This window comes from Cataglyphis hispanica, chromosome 17 (assembly GCF_021464435.1).
Source record: "Cataglyphis hispanica isolate Lineage 1 chromosome 17, ULB_Chis1_1.0, whole genome shotgun sequence".
NCBI classification, from domain to species: domain Eukaryota; kingdom Metazoa; phylum Arthropoda; class Insecta; order Hymenoptera; family Formicidae; genus Cataglyphis; species Cataglyphis hispanica.
The window spans coordinates 2,709,415-2,731,645 of record NC_065970.1 but is presented as its reverse complement, the minus strand read 5'-3'; the positions used below and the strand labels follow the sequence as shown (position 1 = coordinate 2,731,645).

General features: G+C 33.2%; 1 protein-coding gene across 4 annotated transcripts in view; it reads left to right on the top strand.

Moving 5' to 3' along the window:
* The first annotated feature begins 1,467 nt into the window (after window positions 1-1,467).
* LOC126855741 (inositol 1,4,5-trisphosphate receptor) overlaps window positions 1,468-22,231 on the top strand; it is a 39,220-nt gene continuing 18,456 nt past the window's right edge. For all 4 annotated transcript variants that reach the window (XM_050603609.1, XM_050603607.1, XM_050603608.1 and 1 more), the window contains exons 1-8: window positions 1,468-2,120; window positions 9,121-9,312; window positions 19,173-19,243; window positions 19,456-19,571; window positions 20,008-20,094; window positions 20,927-21,421; window positions 21,663-21,801; window positions 21,976-22,187. In XM_050603609.1, coding sequence (XP_050459566.1) covers window positions 9,215-9,312; window positions 19,173-19,243; window positions 19,456-19,571; window positions 20,008-20,094; window positions 20,927-21,421; window positions 21,663-21,801; window positions 21,976-22,187 — 1,218 coding nt within the window. In that variant the 5' untranslated portion in view covers window positions 1,468-2,120; window positions 9,121-9,214. The remainder of the gene's footprint in view (window positions 2,121-9,120; window positions 9,313-19,172; window positions 19,244-19,455; window positions 19,572-20,007; window positions 20,095-20,926; window positions 21,422-21,662; window positions 21,802-21,975; window positions 22,188-22,231) is intronic.

Sequence of the window (22,231 nt, the reverse complement as noted above, 5' to 3'; positions counted from 1 at the left end):
ATGCAAATTTTCATTGTGATGCAATTGTGTAATAATTCCAAGCATAAGTTTTATTTTTTTTTTGTCGAAACTAGAAAAATAATGATTCATTTTTTGGACTATTACGCTTCATACAGATTCAGCGACATAATTCTAAAGGACGAATTTAAGGGAACGGGCGCCTCAAAGCTAGATGTAAAATTTTCTTAGGTACCTATTGTTTCGATGTATGAATCGTCTATGTAAGATGCTGGTACTGTTAGAAACAAAAAATGTGGCGACGACGAGTATGCCGAGAGAATAGAATCTATCTCGAATAATCCGGCCTTTCCGAGAAAAAAAAAAAAAAGAAAAAAAAAAGAAAAAATACAGACAAGGATGAGACAAAAACAATTCGACGATCTGGCGTGTAACAGACAGATCGTTTTAATAGACAGATTTCCCAAATCTGACCAATCACACAGAACGTCTTTCTAGTGTTAACACATGACGATGATTACGAACTCGCTGAAAATCCACGTTTTCATGGTTCATGAACACAATAAAACAATGACAAACAATGAACATTACGCTATTACAAATATTTATTATATATAAATAAGATATAACAAATATAAATATATTATATTGAATTAACGATGATTGAACAAGATGCAATTTTTTGGTACAATAAAATGAAAAGAACCAATATTGTCCGAGTGTTATTGAAGAATCCATACATGTGCATATTACGTTGATTATATTTACGTTTAATATGTTTATAATAATTTTCCCTTTATAATTTCTGTGTGATTATGTACGTAAATATTTCTCTGTCATTATAGACCAATCTGTATAATTAAAGAATTATAATCTTATAATTTAAGAATTATAGTAAATTTTACATTCTTGTATTTTTTAATTTTAATTAATTTCCAGATACAATAATTATTCATGATATGATACTTAAAATAATTTGTATAGTAAAATATTGTACAATAATTGTGAAATGGAGAAACATATCCCTATTCCCTATATATATACGTATTTATCTCTATTGTATAATATAATCTCTATTCTAAAGATCTCTATATTATCGATGAATACTTCATTTACATATGTTTCTATTAATTGTCATTCACATACTATTCAAGTCTCTAAATGCGCGCAAACAGTTCTCCTCTTTTATGTAATTATTCTTATACGTTCATAAAAGAAATTTTTAAAAATAATCGTATTTCATATTTTGCATATTTTTTTATTCAAATAAATATGTTTATTTCGAATGTTTATATCAAGCATGAGCATCTCAGAACTTTTCATTTACATAACATATATGCTAGCAATTATTTTGTTGATATTTTTGTGATTTATCAGTTTTATCATGATTGGGAATCAAATTGACCGGCGGAACATATCGTGCGCTCAGTTACCGACAGATAAATTCGCGGCGCGCATCTCGCGCTGCGCGCGCGCGCGGCGGTAGTGGTGGTGAGGTAGCGATAGTCATCAGCGTTACGTTAGTCGTGTCGGGACCACCGAGCGGTGCGGACGTTGCGTTGTACGTCGTGCGTGTCAACATCATTGTTTCGATCGCGTACGTGCCAGTGACACTTGGCGGTTGCTGCCCGCGGACAGAGAGACATGCAGGATCGACGCTGAGAGATACATATGCATACAAACGTCACGATACGTCACAGTATGTAAATCCGCCGCGTCCGATCGCCGATTGTTGTCGCCCGTTGTCTTATCGTCGCACGCACTCACGCACGCCCGCACTTTCCCGCGCGTATTACACGAAAAAAGAAAAAAAAATTATTTACACACACGTACACGCATACATATCCATAACAACCGATCGCCGGATCGCTTGTAGGCGACTGCCTGTCCACCCAGCCTTCGAGACCGATCATCGACCGACCGATCACCCGCCTGTCCGCTCGTCGACGTCGTCATTCCCCCGCGCGAAGAGGAGCTGCATCTCCTCGGCACGAACATCAAGAGACGGAAGTGCACCGGCGTTTTCACTCGTACGTGCATACGAGCTGAACGGGCTGTGCGACGTATCGGACTTTTGTTCCGGGAACGATCTCGATTCATCGACAGCGCGCGGAGCTGGGCGAGGAGCCTGCGGCCGTCGCCGCCGCCGCCACCGCGAGGAAGTGAGTAAACACATTTTTTTTTATTTTCTCTCTCTTTTTTTGCTCGCTCGAGCTCTCGTTGCTCGTCGTTCGCAGCGAGAGATACGCGGCCCCGCAAATTGCAGTCCTTGACTTCCGTAATCGATTTTGCTCGTGCGTTTCGCGTCTTCGAGAACGTCCACTCGAGATTATCAGCCGTTTCTTTCCTGCGATATGCGCGAATGTAAGCGGAAGTGAAAGAGGCTTGAATTTTGCGGCTTGAAAATTGCATCGCGTTTTATTAAAGTTGTCCGACGAGAAAGATGCTGTGTTTTTTTATTCGGCAGCTGTTAAATCGAACGTTGCCTGTCGATTATGATTATTCCTATCGATAATGAGATACGCGCCGATCATGCTTTCGGCCGCGAACGCTTGCGGATACCTGCTTGATTAAACGAAGACGCATCAAACTCCGAATCGGATCTCATTTACTATACGAGTTTTTTAACGCGCGGAATGCAATTACACGAATGAAAGATCGGAGCTCGATTAACACAGGCCGAGAAGGCATCTTTCCGTGATGCAGATCCATTTTTCCTTTATCTCTCTTTCTCTCATTTTTGTTTTAAACCATTATAGAAACTGTTGCCTAGCCATAGAAACATTCGTTTTGTAAGTTGAATGGAAATGTCAAAGTGCTACAATTGGCCTGAGCAAATAAACATTTTTAAAAATTTAATATAATATTTCTAATTTTTTGCAAAGATGAGCGACTGTTTTTATGTCAGTATTTTTATTGAAAATCGAAAGAAATATTAATTGTTCGCATTTGTGGATTTTTTTAATTTTCAAGTAGAATTTATTAATAATTAATATCTCGGTTAAAATGAGGAAATAATTATGAAATATTCTTTATAACAGAATTAATCTTTGAAATTAAAATTTGACGAGAAGAGGAAAGAGGGGATAGGAAGAATGGTATTTCAAATGTGCATTTCCGACTTTTCATGTTTATCGATAGTATTTTCGGCATGTTCATTGTCACGTACGTGATTCGTGAGCACGTATTTGACACAGCTCGAATTTGACACGTATGTGAAATCTTAGTCTGCAAGTATAGTAAAAAAATATTTATGTTTTATATTCAGCGCTGGATGATTGTAAGTTTCGTTGATACACACTAGCGCGTGTATGTGCCAGCTTTCCTGATAACACGTCAATGAAAACTAGTTGATTAGGCAATCATATTCAGCGTTGAACATAACAAAACGGTGTAAAGTTTCCTTCGTATGTTTTTCAAAAAATAGATATTGAAGAAATATAAAAAATAGAATTTGTTGACAAAAACATATAAAATTTGGAATCATATATTTCGTAAATATATAAAATTGTACTTAGTAAATATAAATAAGACGGTAGTATAATTAAATTAAATATTGCTTTTTTATTTGATAAAATTTGAAAATCTTGTGACATAATGGTGTCTTTGAGAAGTGTGTTTCAATCTAAAATCTTGCTACTGTAAGTTAATGGGACATGCATTGCATCAATTACGTGATTCTTATTCATTCTGGTACTAAATCAGCTGATATTAGCAGAGCTAATGTCATGTCTTTGTGGGTGATATAATTCTCATTTCAGTATTACGCGCAAATTACAATATATATTTAATATATTTAATTAATTGAAATATTTGTATTAAAAGAATAGCAATTTTTCTTCGAAAAAATATACAGTTTATATTTTGTATAAATTAATGAAAAACGTGACCAAAAAGAAGAAATTCCATTTTTGCAAAAGTAAACATATACATACATCTTTTTAAATACTTTCCTGCGATAGAATTTTCTTCGAATCAAAGAATCGAAGAATACAGACATATTTATCTCACTTCTGTATGATTTTGATTCTGGCGTCTTCGAGTAGAGGCATCTATCGATTGAACGTATATCCGGAACGACAGTTCGACGGGTTTTCATCATGACACGGAGTTCTCCGTAAAACGGATATAATACTTTATTGGCGACCGGTATGGGTCAAACGTGCTCGATAGATTCCTCCTACTCTTATCTTCCTTCCCTCAAAGTTTAATGACATCACGAGCGAATAGCGCGTTGCTTCCTCCTTTACATATCCGGGTTCAGATAAGATGAGAATAACGTAAGAATGTTTTAAACATGTTGCGGTAAAATGGATTAATTATTAACTAAATGTTATTATTACATAATCAATATTAAAAGTATCAATTCACAAAAAGAATAACTTTTTTTTTTACTTGAATATATGTGTTATCATAAAAATTTTATTTTCTTATTTAAAATTTGATTATATTGTATCAATTAATAATTATTATATTGACGATATTTTTGTGCTATAAATATTCTTTTTATAATTTCAATAATAAATCTACATTATTATAATTGCAGAAAAAGATGTAAATTAATAATTTAGAAAAATATAGTGTTTTAATGTAATACAACGCAACTGTCGTTTAAAATACACAAGTTTATTTGTATTGGGTATGCAATTTTATAAACGAGGAAATGATGCGCGAAATGCAATGTGAAAGATGTAATTTATAAAAAGCTAAATGATTTTAATGTATTTTATCACTCAAGAATATTTTTAGCGCGACACACATTCTTACGTTATGGTTTCAAGGTTTGTTTTTACTTCAAAAATAACAGTCTCAAATGGAAATAATATCCCACGAATAAATATATCTCATTTAAGGAATACAAAATTAACTTTCTCAGAAAGCACACGCTTCGGTATTGTTTCTTTTATCGACATTTTTAATGTCATAGCGTAGCAATATTTTCATTTATTTGTTCGAAGCGACTAATCTCAAAGATATTCCTTTGTCGAGAAATGCACGTGATTGCGATATTAATATCTTTAACTCGAGATGAAACTAATTATTCGCGCGAAAATTGATCATAAATATATTTCGATAGGATCGATTTCTTTTGGGAATCTCGACGGAGAGAAACATATTAAACGGTCCCGGTGAAGATGAAACTGCCGATCTTGTAACGCGAACGCGATTGTGACATCTCGTTGCTTCGTTCCGTGAGAGAGTCTCGGTTGCGTAATTCATGAAAACCCGATATCTCTCTCCCTGCGTGAAATTGAACACCGCGCATGGCTTTTGGGGGCACAACCGGCAATCCGAGGTCAAGGTGCATTGTAGGCTGTAATAATGCGTCAGGTTGAATCTCAGCCTCGGTTGGCGCGTTGCGTATAAGCTCCTTGCATTTGTCGCAATACGACCAGCTACATTCCGGGAAAAAAAAAAAACGCAGAAAACTAATCGCGCGTATCGTGTATCGTGTAAAAAATATATACTCGAACACACGTTACTTGTAATGTATGTTGATAAAAACTATCATTAATTCATTCAACATTTTAATTAATTCGCCGATCTTCATAATGGTGGCAAAACATTTAATTTATGCCACGTTTGCTAACAGCTCCTTAAATTATTTAGCTGTTTAATTTCTTTAAGCGAATCTCTCGATCGAACGCTTTTAGATTTGTAATACTTGAGAGGAAAATTGCATTTGCTATCTTCCTTGTTAATATACGTCTTACGCTCTCGCTGAAAATATGGAGTTTCTTTTATGATAATACTAGGAGGAAAACTATACTAGAAGAATTACACGATTACGTCGACCGATGATTCTTGCGGGCACTGTATATGTACAATAATAACATACATAAACACATACATACTGTGTGTGTTTGGGATCGTATTAAATGTCGTCGTTTAATAGCAGCATTTTGTTCAGTGAATAAGCGGTAGAGTGGATAGAATTGCATATCCCCTCATGTCGCGATGCAACGATACGGTTTCATTAGACGATATTGATAGTCAATTGGCAGTTTATTGTCCGCCTGTTGTATTGTTCGGTACGAAAACGGAGCAAACATCTTAGCGCGCTTTTTTATTGCATTATACAATCGGTATATTGATATTTTTGCGGATATCATATAAATATGAAGAATTAATATTGATGCTTTTGAATGGGAAATCTCTGTGTGAAAACCGATGAACACGTATTTTAATATTTAATACGAATTAAAGATTAAGATTTGAAAAGAAAAAATAAGTTAATTTTTGATAAATGTGTTGAAATAAATTTGTAGTAATAATTAATAGCGCAATATTATCGCAGAGAAGCTTAATAATATTGTAATTGAATAACGTGAAAGAGTATTACGTAAAATTGTAATTTAATAATGATTTTTATCAGATAAATTAAAATTATCAGAGAAATAAAAATAAAAATAATAACAATTTTTTTTTAATACAATTAAAATAAAAGCAATTAAAATAAAAACAATTTTTTCATATTGTATATTATTTTATAGATATATAAACAGTGGGAATTTTTCACATTTATGGAAAGAATTTTTGTTGAAACAAACAATAGAGCATGTGATACCGTCGGAAGTGAAGAGATTCTCGTGTATCATGCGATATGTGTAATATCATCTGCAAGTTGCAGCTATTGTTTTAATAATATTTTAATATCCCTGCAATGCAGAATCTTCAACGATAACTTTTTTACGCAGTAGAATAGAATCATGCACTGCACGGTGCAATTATCATTAATGTGATGCTTTAATCATTTATCTTGCATAATTACATTCTAGTATATACAATGTATATAGTAATAGACCGTAGAATAATCTAAAAGAAACTTATATTACGATGCCTTGCACAATTTCTTATATATGATACTATTTTTTAAATATATTCTATCTCTTGGTAAAACCCATTACGCATTTGTTGTTTATTTTTCATAATATTTTTTGCATAAATTGGAAATTAAATTTGTATAATATTATAATTATTTATATATATATATAGTTTATAGTTGTAGCAGGTTTTATTTATTTTTTGACTGAAACTCATTCACAGAGAGACACGCATAATTCCTGTTGTGTTTCCTTGTAGCTTTTCTATGAATGAGATCCAAAAATAGCTGTCGTACGTCTGCGAATGAGGTAACCGCGAGATAAGCATGTCTTTACATAAAAGCAATCGATAGTTTTTTTTTTTTTTTTTTTTGTAAGAATTGAACATATTGTGTTGCGTTTTAAAAATATACGTTGACTGAATCAACTTTTCTATTGAATTTTTAGAATATCAAGTTGAAATATGTTTTACACGATGCGATTTTGTCTTTTAATAATGATAAATAAAATTATATTTATATGCATTCAAAAATTATAATATTAAAGATAAATATCTAAAGCCCGGATGTATATATGTATATAAAAATCTTAGAATTATAAAAGAATTTTCAATAATTAAATAATAAAGTTACATTGATTTATCAGTTTTTTTTGTGTAATTATAGTTGCATTTTGTTCACGTCAAATGATTGTTTACACACATACAGTATCAGGACTTGTTTAATCGATTTTTTTCTGTAAAAGCGAACCTGACCGGTGATCGTGCCTGTAGTTATGGTTGTTTACACGGACGCTAAGGTTAAGGGTCAATTTAATTTAAAGGGTAGAGCTCGGATAAAGTCTCTCTCTGTCTGAAGACAATCGATTGAACTAAATAAATTTATCGAGAAGCTGTACCTTACCATTTGTCGCTGGATTATTTCCAGGCGATTGCGACATTGATAGGATTTCATATAAGATCGTCTTCATTTTCGATGAATCGGGAAGATTTAAATTTACATATAATTAAAGACTTGTTAATTACGGATAATTGAAGATCTTGCAGTTTAATTAAAGATTTGCAGTTATAAAAATTGAGATTAAGATCTTTATTTTGCATTGATGGGTGGCTCGATACTTGGAATATTATTTATCTGAAATAAAACTCGCGTTTTATAAAAATGGGAAGTACGAGATAAAAAGTAATGGAATAAAAATCCGTATATAGATGCTCGCGTATGTAGCGCGCATATTAAAATGTAAAATACTTGTCATTTTAATGATATGAAGTTTGAGATACGAAGAAAACTAACATGAGTGTCGCGGGAAATGAATAGCTTTTAATCATTACGCAAATTCGCAATATATCTCGTGCGATTGATCCATTCCGTGAAAAATATTTTTCGTTCACATTGTTGAGAGAGGAAAAAAAATCTTATGACTCGTTTAGTGTCCTGTCTTGGATCTATTAGATAGATAACATCTTCTAGCAATTTGCAGTGGCACCATGAGCAATTAAGTCTCGTTCTTCTATTATATTTATACGTTTCAGTCTATATATCATGTTTTTACATCCGAGATGATTCGCGTAACAAAGTTTTTTAGTAATATAATATTTTTATATTAATATTTTTTTTCTTAATAAACTGCGTTTATTTTCGTGGATTTTAGATTAGCTCGTATTTAACAATAAACGCGGCGCCAAAATGCAGTATGCGAGATCAAAAATTTTATGTACAACGGAAATATTAGACGAATATTAGAAAAATATTTAGATACTCTCACTTTTTACGAAGCATACCATGTTTATTATTACGTTTGGCATTGGCATTACAACGAATTTTATACCAGGACATTCTTATTCTTTGAATTAAATGTGCATTTCTTTAAGCTCAATGACGGAATGTTTATATAAGAATATCTTTTATGCACTTGCAATCTAACTAAAGTTTATTAAAGAAATCTTTTTGTTTCGATGAGAGAAATACTAGATTGTAATAAGGAAACAAATATTATATTTTCATAAAAATATTGTAAATATTTCTTTGATATATATTTTCTCGTGTTATTATATTAATATAGTATTTTTCATGATATAAATTCTTAAATTTATAAGTGGTTCTCACGATTTTTCAATAGATTTAACATGCAGTTAGATATGTAGTCGATCGTTAAGAGTACATTTCCGCTATTATTTTATCGACTGTAGGCGTCGATTGTTGCGAAATAAAAAGGAGAAGAACACACATTTCTACATATGTTTCTTTCATTACATAATCCGGTCGGAAGCGATTTCGTTATCTACAGCACCCGTATTCCCTTCGGTTCTCTCTAATGATTGTTTATTTCGTTCTTCCAGGTATAGCCATGAATAATTCACTCGGCTAAAGTGGCCCACACAGGAGTTTCTCCGACTTTGAGGCAACGAGGGAGACTAAAACAACGGCATCGAAATGGGCGAGCTTTTAGGATCCGCGAGCTTTCTTCACCTCGGCGACATAGTCAGCCTCTATGCCGAGGGAAATGTATCCGGGTTCCTTTCCACTTTGGGGTAAGTGAAAAATGAGCGAAAAATAAAATTTCTCATTGCAGTCGGTGTAGCTGTCATTTAATCGCGTTATAACTTGACAGCTTCTTATACACGAGTTCCACTATGAAGAGTATTCGTTTCCTTTCGTGAGAAAGTTTTTTTTTTATTCGATGTTTATTTTTTCAAAAAGTGCCCAGACAGAAACCCAGTAGAGAAAAATATCAAGGAAATTTTAAACGCGTACAGCTACAATTGAATCATATCAGCCGAAAATAACTTTTTAATAATTTTCAGATTAAAAATTTTTAATTAAAAATTTATGTCACACGACGCGGATGGAAAATGTCAAATTGACACAATTCAAACTGTCAATATATCATATACGTTAAATAGAAAGTATTGTAAAATTACGATAATATTCAAATATTCCAATCATTTTTTCGTGCATTTGTAGAATTTTTTTCCATCGGAGAATTTAATTTTTTTTTTTTATAAATATATATTTTGTAAAAATTTTATATATTGTTTTTACGCAAGAACATATTAATGCAAAAAAATCAATAAAATCAATAAATAAAATCAATAAAATCAATAAATCAATAAAAATTGTGGAGTTTACTCAATAATCGAATTGTATGTGATAGAAATTGTTATATTTTTTAAAATTAAAGAGAGACTCAAGTATGGCGGAATTTATAGTCAATAGTTCACAGGATTACGCAGCCTCAAAAACCACAAATATTTTTGCAGAATTTAATCCCACTTACATTCCAAGTGCGTGCGCAACGAGCTCTGACCTTAGATATTTATCTATTCGGGACTGTTTGCATCGTCTATACATTCTCGAGGTTACCAACTATCATTTCCGTAGTTATCCATATTCATTTTGCTTTTTCAAGATTATTAGCTTTGGATTGAGCATGATCAAAGTTACTTCATTTGCAGCTATTATAATTTTTAATGTTTTATATCATTGTTTTATATTAAAAATATTGAAAAAAATATATACGAATTATTGATATTTTACAAAAATAATTACCGTTGAATATCGACGCTTTATGTTTTATGTGGATACTGTTCACTGATTATGTAATATCTAATTATTTAATAATGCATCTCATTAATTTTGCATCTCACTTTTATGAAGGCTATCTAAAACATGTATATGTATCATAGATGGAAAGAAGGAAAAGAGATAAGAAAAGGATTTATATTAAGTTGCAAATTAATTGCATAACATTATATATATATATATTTTTCTCTGATATCTTTGAAGATATGCATTTTTTGCACTGAGAAGAGGCCTTGATAATTTAATGTTTTTTGTTGCATAAACATTTGATAATGCCTTATACACTCTCTATCATCATAAAAACAACAATATGATTACACGATTATTTGTTATGTTACATATAGTTTATCGTGTTTCTTGTTTAGATTGTGGGAATTTTAACGATATAATGATTTTATAAAAGTTTGCACTGACTAAATTTGTATATCACAATACTCTTTTTTTCACATAACAAAGCGAGATTATATTTGTTGATTCGTCATTTACACTAGTTCGAAACAAGAAAGTTGTTTATGTATTGTTTATGCATATATTCTAGTCAGCTCACGCGTATTAATAGAAAAAAATTTTATCTCCGAGAAATCATGTATAAATTATTTGCGGTGAGTTCCATATCTCTGTTAGATGTTTTCATAATTTCAGAAAATTGCAACAAAAAAGTTTTGACTCACTATAAAATTTTGACTAAAACAGAATTGGACTTTTTAAAAAAATTGGTGGTTAAAAGAATATCCGTTAAAAATTTGTTATACGTTTACGTGTATTTTATAATTTAAATTTGCAATCCTTTTTTTAAGTAATATTTTCATAATTGTTACATTGTTTTTTTTATATATGAAATTTGTAAATAAGGAGAGTAACAATGTATAAATTTTATTTTATTTTATAATTGCGCAGAAAAAAATATTTCTTGTCGTCGTAGTGAAATCGCGTACCGCGCTTTTCCAAATTTCTTTTTCTCATGTTTTACGACATTAAAGTGCGCAACGCGAGACCTTTTAATTACAATTTGACGTTTTTGACAAGAGCATCTCAGCTGTACAGGTGATTTCACAGAGTTAATTATAACTATTAATTATATCACGTGTGCAGAGAGGTTTCATGTTTTTCGCTAAGAGATCCGCGTCAAAAGACGTAAAGTTTCTTCCGTATTGCGTTTTCCCGGGGGAACAATATTAAAACGGAATGTCGCGCGAAGGTCCGACGTCAATATAGATTTCGCAGGCAGGCATATTATTAAATTCGCACCTGCGTATAAGGCTCGCGATCGATGAGCAATTATTTCACCCGACTTTAGCAACGTGTCGTCGTCGTGGTTGCTCGTGTATGCGGATGTATATTACACGCGCACTGATGAACCCGACGAGCCGACGTCACACGGCTACCGAGTAATAAAGCGAGATCTCTCTCTTTCTCTCTCTCTCTCTCTCTCTCTCTTTCTTTGTAATCCGACATCACCGCCGATCTCGCGTACTCAACTGCGCAAATTTTTCTCAAAGAGGTACGCGTTGTTATCAGCGTTAAAATACCTTTGAGCCGATAATCTCGGTCTTGCTCTGATTATGAAATACGGATAATATAAATGATCGGAGAGCAAAAAATTCGTTGGTATTTGCATTGATTGCTAATGTGAATATAACGACTAACGACTATCTACCCGGTATATAGTTTTTACAACATTTTTGTCGCTAACGGCTATTATTCTGCTTGCTTTAAAACATAGCGGAAGATTGCTTTTTTAGCAGCTAAAAAAGTATACGTACATATATACCGGCGACGTAAACATTCGTAAAGTTGGAGCATTTCAACTTTATCAGCGCTACTAGTTGGCTATGAAAAGAGCAATTCTAACTTTAGCAGTATTTTAAAATGTACGACGTTTTATGATGATACTCTTTTACCAAATTAATATGTGAATGATTAATAAAAATGTATACTATGTAAATTATTTATTAACGAGATCTGCTATCTCGAGAGAGGATGATTTTTATTTATTTCCACAGAGGATTATTTCTGCATATTGACACATGCATATGTATGACAAAACAAATCAAATATGTGTTTAATGCAACCTTTAACCCATGAGATTGGTTTGTGGCGACGCTTCTTTTTTTTTTATATTTCTGTTGCGTTATTGATATGCGCTTATCTGAGAGAAATGACTTTCGATTGATATTTTTACGAATGTCTTTTACGCAAAACAAATAGATAGTTGACGGTGCTAATGCGTCGAGTTAAGAGTTAAATACGTGATTTTTTTGACGAAGAATGACAGCTATCTTTGAAATTCGATGTGATATCTGTCAAAGCTTACGAAATTTCATCGATCGTGGAAAGGAAACCATGGCGTGCATGGAAAAAATCATGACGAGAAAAAACGATGAAAAAAAAAATGAGAGGATAAAATAGCCTTTTGTATAATGATCTTGCATGAGAAAGCGTTGCATGTTTTCGAAATCACGGTATATTTTCGGATGCTGTGAAAGACTGGCCAGGGGTCCGTCACTCGGGCCCCACGAGCCTCGTAATTCGTCGCTCGCTGTTTGCGCGCATTTTCAGAAGTCTCACTTCTCGTACTTTATCGTCCACGTGGCCGTTTGATGCTGCGGAACATTCGGGATAAATATTCTCTCGACGATCCGCGAAAGGAGCAGCAGAGATCATCATCAATTTTGACGCTGCATCATGGAAATAGGTCACACACGTTTCGCCCAGTTCGTTCTCGTGCTCATGAATGAACGCGGCTCTCACACTCAAATAAGATCGCGGCGATCATATCGGATCATGTTTTGCTCGAGATGCCTGGGAGCGGAGTTAGAGCGCGCACAGCCATCTGATTCTTGCTCATCTGATATCTGCACTTGAGAAGCAGATGGAAGCAAACTCGGTTTTGACGTATTCATTGGATATTCGCGAAATCAGAAAAACAAGTTTTATCAACTCGAGATTAACTATGAAAGCTGCAGATACGATAGTATCTTGTATCGATGTCGCAATAAACGAAAGTTGTTGCAATTTCTTTTCTGCAGAGACAATATATTTATTATATTTTTAAAACAGAAACTATTTACAAATTTGTTTACTTTACGAGTATAAATCAATATATTTTTTAAAAGTTATTTTATACACGAGTCTATGACTGAACCGATCCAAATTTATAATTTATCATCAAAATGCGTATCTCTGATTCCCAGCTTGTTCTGAAGAGACTTTTGGAGGCTTGTATTCAGCTCTTCAGCTATACAAACAGATAATACCCGCATTTTATAAGCTAAAGTTTTATGAGGGTATTTTCATTGATTGCGGCTCTTCAAGTCCCCTTAAACGTTTAGATTTACCACGATTAAGATTGCGTGGCGTATGCAAACATACAACGAGACATACAATTGCGTGCCACCTTTCACTCAATTACCGCATTTCGTTACAACATATGTGCAGATACAAAATTGCTCAGAGATGTGTGAGAGAGAGAGAGAGAGAGAGAGAGAATGAATTTTGAAATCTTCATGATTCGGTGCATGCTAATGAAAAGCCTCTAATTTGTGGCTCGATAAATGTGTCGGCGCACGAAATCATTGATAATAATGATGTGAGTATATTATCGTGGCCCTGTGTGGCTGTCCACGATATATACTTACTTACTTAACGACGTCGATGACGGGACTATTTCCAGAAGCACGATTATAGCCGTGATGAGATTGCCCTTATTTTCTGGCTACAAAGCAGGTCGGAATTTTATTAAATTTCGTGTTCAAGGTGCATAGCGGCGAAAACGACCTAAAGCTATGCAGGTTACACACACCTACATACGCTCTTGATTTGATCGTTTATTTTTATAAATTATGAGTACCCTATCGAGCATCTATACAAATAATTTATAAATATATCAATGTTTCACGCGTGATCCATTCGTGAAAACATTTACGAATTGATATTATATGATTACTTACGCGGACAAACGCTTAATATTTTATAATTGACATAACATAGAATCCATTTTACTCCATCCAGAATCGTAAAGTTTTGTAAATCGGTCTTGTCTCTAGCATAACAATTATCAAGCATAGTATCTGTGGATTATGTAAGATCAATTTGTAAAGACGACGCTTGTAAATTTACATTGTTTTTTCGTTGCATTTAATCCTTTTACATTTTATACTTGTTAGCATCATGATTTTTTTTTATACATGATGCGTTTTTTATTTTATAGATTGTGTAAGCAAAATGATTACGGGATATTAGCTGCGCAACCCGACATCACGACGAATGAATTTGTGACGATCATTAATTCGTATTGCCACTTCACCATCTAAACCGGTTTGTTCCAGAACTCGTTACGCATTGTTGTGCTTTTTAACGCATATAAGTATCATAAATCAATAATTATACATTGTCGGTATAATAATTTCGAGATATGCGCATGATATGACTGCGTGAATCTGACATTTATTCGTGTAATATATCAATTATTCTCTATATATTATTATGTTACATACGCGCAACTTTTACACAAGTCAATATTTTGCTATTAATAAAATAATTTCGTAGCATTGCCTTTGCACAAGAAAAAATAGGTGATAAATTTACGTCATGAGACGCACGTTGTAATGACTCTCTAAATTATAATGATTATATTGTTTTATGCATAACGATTATAGTTCATTCTCGTATTCTCAGTATAATGATCTCTGCTATTATCGGCTATATGCAAAAAGAGATTGCGTTCGTGCGAGATCAAATTTGCGCTCTCTCGCATCCTGAGATTGATCGCGGGCAAATGTAGATAACGTGATATGTAATTTGTTCCGTTGCATCGTCCCCGTGATGGCCAATTTCAATGTTGTCGGTAGAACAACCTGATTCTCTCGACATCCCAATTCCGCGCGCGCTTGTCATTGCGGAACAACGCCGATAACGCGGCAACTTACTGCGGATGAAAGGACCATAATTAATGACGCCCGTGTGAGAAATGGGGCGAATACCGGAACAGCGGAGCTGGACGCGAATATAAACTAATTGCGAACGCAAACTTGTTCCCATGTCGTAAATTCACGCGTTTAATTTTCGCGTTCAATATGCATTTTAATCGATCGCGCGACATGTATTTCGGATTGCGTCTCTTTTTCTCGTGCGAGTATTTTAACGTTACTGTATTGGATATTGATAAAAAGGGGGCTTTCACGCATATATTACTCTATGCATTATCGTGAACGTACTATAAATACGGAAACGGTTAAGTGAAAGTTTTATATAATTTAGATTTTTTTTATTGTTGCTCCGATACACGATGATAATATTATTTGTTGTCAGTTTAAATCGTTGTATAAATTTTCATATTAATTGGCGGATTATTGCAATTTATCGTATTTTGTTGTGCGAATATGTGCGTAATTCAATCAGAAATTGATTACGTGTGTAATTGATACATGATAGAGATCCGAATTATATTCTAGGCAGAAATGTTATTCATTTATTATTATTGAATATTATTACGAGATTGAAATTATTAATGGATTATAATCCTTCGCGAGTAAATTTTCTGCTCTAAACATTTCTGATTTTTATTATATGAGAGAAATCTTTTGTTTTTTTTTTGCTGCCGCTGCGAAATATGATTTCGATTGTGCTGCTTTAAACTTGTGGAAAATTTCCTTCACATATGTTAATTGCTTTGATAAGTATAAATATAAAATATGAGAATGTCGCGGGGTATATTGGTCGCCTAAAAAGAATTTATATTTTTATATTTACAATTTCGCGCACGCTCGAGTTACTCGCCTTCCGCTTCATTTCTGATACTCCAACAACAAACACAGCAACAACTATACGACAACGGTGATCCTCTTGTAATCCCAGCTGCGCATGATGCAGAGCAGCAACGGTGACACGTTGCCGCTCTGAAAATAACAATATCGGATTTTGCTGTCCTATAGCCGTCATAGCGTCTTCCGATCTAAATAATATTCTGAGTTATATCGTTTTCAACGATGTTCCGTCTGCTGAAATTAACCATTTTCAATATGTCTTCCGCTTCTCATGCTACGCTAAATATTATCCTTCCATTTAAAGTAACTACGACGTCTCTTACAATTTAAATATTCTCTTTTGTACATAAACATTGTTTGAATTACACTATGATATTTCAAGGCCAATAGTTATTTCCATACGGTATATTAATATTAGTAATATTTCGCGGAAAATAGATTTTTTCAAGATAACAAAGTGACAAAACAATACGTTATTCGAACTTACCTATGTTGCAAATACAATAATAATGCATATATTTAATATTAAATTATGAGCCATATTTTTTTTTGAAGTTTATTTCAAAAGATCCATTAGTTAGAAAAATTAGATGGGAGAAGAACGCGATGATTTTTTCGTTACCGTGGTTCAGTTTCGAAACTCTTTTTTTTCTCGCGAGATGGAGAGAATATATTATATGATTTTACTCGCAAAAGATTAAAAGGGGAGAGCATTAAATATCTCTTGCGCTATTTGACTTATTACGTAAAGCGAAGCAAATTCATGTTCTCTTCTCCGCGGCGGCTCCAGAAACGCAAAGCGTCGTTAATCACGGCGGTCCAAAGCGCTGCCGTTAATCACGCCAACTACACGCGTGTTTGCGACCGCAATCACGCACGATCGTACACACGAGTCCTCCACCCGTGTTTGCACACCGGATGGAAATTCTTCGTTCGATGGTACGAATATTCTGGAAGTTTATCGTACAATTGATCTATTGAATCTATTGTTTTGACAGTCTTGCGGCGAGAGGAATCGCACACGGTGTTCTATCATCGCGATATCCAATATTCACAGAGCGGGAAAGGGTCGATAAAACGTTGGTTGTACATCGCTCCTCGATTAATTGAAGGAGAAGCTTCGAAACATGCATCCGTACAATTATTCCCGTTGCATTGAACAAATTTAAGAAAATCGTGAAATGCTTTTTGAAATTTTGCTGCAAGCGAGTTCCGTTCTCTTTTTTTCTGTACGCGCGATATTAGATTTATTAATTTACTGTATAAAGAGGTGCATTTAAAAGCACGTAATACAATTTGTATTACATCGATGCTTTCCTAAAATAAGAGAGATATTGAGATATGAAATTATTTATTTTTCTTTATAAAAAAAATCTACATAACGTTGATATATAAATTTTGTTTAAAAAATATTTTTATTATATTTTTTAAAGTTTTATATTTATTTATCTTATTATAATACATAGAAAAGATTGATCTCCAATGCATCCTTCTTTGGATTGTAGATTTAAATAAGGTGTGAGTTGTAAATAACATTCTTCCCTCGTCTATAATATATAAAGAGCTTATCTTTGCGAAGAGAAGCCTAATCGCAATCTTGTTAGTTGGAGAGCTTATATTCATATATGCATAATGGTGGTTAACAAATAATATTTCAATGTTAGTGTCAGATAGTAACATGGAAAAATTCAATGACAATAATCTATAAAATTAATGTGAGCAACGTAAATAAATGATTAAACGGATGATCTAACGGAAATCTAAATTGTACGATAAGATCTACGATTAACACTATAGCACACCTTTGAGATATATAACCTACATATTACGCATAATATGTATTTAATTAATAAAATATTAATCGGCGTGTGCGTGATGTTTAATTTGCGCCGTTATCTTAATTATTGGTTTGTGTGCGAGTCCAGATAAGCAAGCGACGATATCTCGATTTGCACTCGAGATTGAACCCCAATCCGAACACGTGGTAACAAGCTATGCGTTTTTATGCTGTAATTTCTTGGTAATGATCAATGTGTAATGGTTTCGTGTAACAGCAAAATTTAAGGCAAGTTTCATATTATATATAGACGAAGTTTCTAATTATTCGGGACGGTAAGACGTAATTATATTATGCAAGAGACGTGGGATTATCTTTATGTGCTTCATTAATACGAAATACCTGGATCAATAGCTTGCTTGGTGTCTGCAGAGTTGTGATGGTGTCTTTTATTTACAAGATGAAGCTACTTTGACATTTCTATTGTTATTGTTTTTCTCTCTGTAAAACATATCTAACGCTACACAAAATCGTGATATATAATATGGCATAATATAAAAAATAAAATTAACATCGTGACGCGTATATACTCTTTATATATCATGTAATAAAATTGATAAGATTATGATATATAAAAGCACAGAATTTAATAAAAAATATAGCTAAAATATATCATTTTATCAGATATATCTCATTTCACGTGATATTTCGTAGTAGTAAGGAAAAATAACATTTCTAAGCAATTATTGTGATAATTACTTACAAGATGAAAGTACTCTTCTTTTTTGCGCAATGCTTTAAAGCTATCAGGGCAGGACTTGCTTCAATATCGACCCATACCGTGGGTCGTTTCTCTCCTCCTGGACCACGCTAATGATGGTTTGACCACAATATCGACATTGCATAGTTGGAAAGCCGGAGATGCGGCTATTATATCTGTATCACTTCGAAACTTTGTGTATTATCAATGTTACGTGACACGTATAATGCGCTAAACGATATAACTAGATTATTCATTGCAAAAAGAAAAGCTTGAAAGAAGCAAAAATAATGTATAATAAAGAAGTTTTCTTTTATAATACATACACGTAATAGAATGTATAAGATAATTACTTGACATCTATGGGAAACATGTATTTATATATCGTAAATAAGTGACATTTATATTTAACTGTGAACTTTAATAATATAATAATATGTGATATTCGTTGTTTTAGTATGTTATTTTTTGCACATTTGTTAGCTCGGAAATATATATTATTTTCAGATTGGTCGACGACAGATGTGTGGTATGTCCCGAAGCTGGAGATTTATCAAACCCACCGAAGAAATTCAGAGGTAATTTATATCTTTTGAGATAATTTAGGATCTTTGTTGACTCTTACGTGTATGTAATAAATATGTAAATGAGTTTCATGACACTTTTTATATTCATATTTTTTCTTAATTTTCTTAAATTATTGCTACCGTGAATAATTAAAATGGACGATGTTAAACTAATAATAGAGATGTTAAACGATTGTCGAACGATAGCAATTATTGATTTTTAGATTGTCTCTTCAAAATATGTCCCATGAACCGGTATTCCGCCCAAAAGCAATTTTGGAAGGCAGCGAAACAAAGCGCGAGTTCGGGTACAGACGCTGTATTACTTAAAAGGCTTCATGTGAGTTACAAGAATAATTCATCATTTAATCAATATTCTTGCTTTTGATTATACAACATACTAATCATACTAATCTTAAAACATACTACATATTTACGGAAACATACTAATCTTGCGTTCAAACGAAATTGTTAAAACTTTATGTTAGTACATAACATGTGTGAAAAAAAAAAAAAAAAATAGATGCGAGTGATAACGTATGTATATATATTGGATGTTTATAGGTAGAAAATATCAAACCAGTTTTTCATGTTATGACGCATATTGAATATTTAATCAAACTTCATTATTTCCGATTAATACAAGTGAGAGTGAGAGAGCATGTGTTGTTCTCAAAAAATTAAAAATTGATGCAATATTTTACATATATTTCGCGGATATATTATACATATAAATTAGTTTATATCATTATATAATTATTTTATTTTCAACTTAGCATGCGGCTGAAATTGAGAAAAAGCAAAATGAGACTGAAAACAAGAAATTATTGGGCACCGTGGTTTCGTACGGTAACGTCATACAGGTAAGGAAATAATCCTTCTTCCTTTAAAAGATCTCTTCCAAGTGACATTATTTTACTGAAGTATATATCTTGAACGTCTTATGCTTGATCGCGTATTCTTATAATGTAAAAAGGGTATATGAATAATAATAGATTTATCAATACTGCTAGGGGAGCAGTTTTCCCCTTAACGCCTTCTTTTTTCGCAAAGCGGTCATAAAAACTGTCTGGTGTCACCTATCCATATTGGCATAGTTATCTGCCTTGTATAGAGCATGCGATAAGTGTTTGCCAATTAACAAGTTTTCCTTCCTCCGCGTTATCGTTGCCGTGTCGAAAAATAGAAGTAAACGTTATACGCGCTAAGTTTCTCGCAAACAATTCAATTTCCCGTTTGTAGTATAGCATTATTGCAAGAAAATTAAAAAATTGTAGCACTTTGTAATCTTTGATAAATGAGACGACGTCATTGTGTATATTGAACATTGTATTCTACGTATTATATACATGTATATTATAGATTATATCCTCGATCATAGCAAAGACAGTGAACGTCATTAGATGTTCAATTTATCTGCTATAATTTATGAATTTTATTGAATTATCGCGATATATCTTTCACGTATCTTTCTCACTTTATCAATGTATCATTTTTTTATTAACTAAATTAATTTATAATTTTATTCGAGTTACATACACCGCGCGTGTTATATGATATAAATACATAAATAAATAACTAATATAGAAATAATTAATCGACGTTGTTATGCGCGTAAATTAATAAATTTACATTAATTTACACACGAACACTTGTCATGCATTTGATTATCGTTTTTTTTTTTTTTTATGCAAGTTACTGCATCTCAAATCCAACAAATTCCTGACGGTGAACAAGAGACTTCCGGCGTTGCTAGAGAAGAACGCGATGAGAGTTTACTTGGACGCGAACGGAAACGAGGGCTCGTGGCTTTACATAATGCCATTTTACAAGCTACGAAGCAACGGCGATAGCGTCGTCGTCGGTGATAAAGTGATCTTGGAACCGGTAAACGCGGGTCGCCAGGGCCTTCACGTGGCCGCCAATTATGAATTGAGCGATAATCCTGGCTGCAAGGAAGTCAACGTCGTGAATTTGTCCACCTCGTGGAAGGTGACCCTTTTTATGGAACATCGAGAGAATCAGGAGGAGATCCTCAAGGGTGGCGATGTCGTGCGATTGTTTCACGCCGAGCAAGAAAAATTTCTGACGATGGACGAGTATAAGAAGAAGCACCACGTGTTTTTGCGGACGACAGGCAGGACCAGTGCTACTGCGGCTACCAGCAGCAAAGCTTTGTGGGAAGTCGAGGTAAACTATTTAATTTTTTAATATAATTATTAAAGTTTGTATATATATATATATATATATATATATATATAAAACATTATTACGCGTATATAAAATATTCCACGCTTTTATTGAAATATTTTTTAAGATTCGAGATTTCTTTATTTGAATTTTTATTGTATGAAAACGTTATTCTTTTGCATATTTTAGCTTTTTTAGCACATCATGAAAATAATTTCTTTTTTTATTTGTCGATGATTAGGTGGTACAACATGATCCGTGCAGAGGAGGCGCCGGACATTGGAATTCACTTTTTAGATTTAAACATCTAGCGACTGGTCAGTATCTCGCTGCTGAGATTGATACGGATGAGCCACGGGAACCAGTAAAAGGGAAACGCGGTATGGTATCCAAATATTTCGAAATTAATATGCTCAAATATACATTTTTAATACACTACGTTCAAAATTGATTAATTAATTGATTATACGTATTTTTCTAAAAATATATTTAGTGTTTGTAATTAATGAAATAATGACAAATCGATTATGTATTATATCGATATTTTAATATAGATCCACCTGGACCAGTCTATAGATTAGTGTCGGTACCGCATAGCAACGAGATAAGCTCATTATTCGAACTAGATCCTACAACTTTAACTCGAGGAGATAGTCTAGTTCCGCAATCGTCCTTTGTTAGATTACATCATATATGCACAAATACTTGGGTTCATTCAACAAGCATACCGATTGATAAGGATGACGAGAAGCCTGTGATGTCGAAGGTATTGCATTCTATCGATTATAATTCGTACGTCAGAAAAATTTT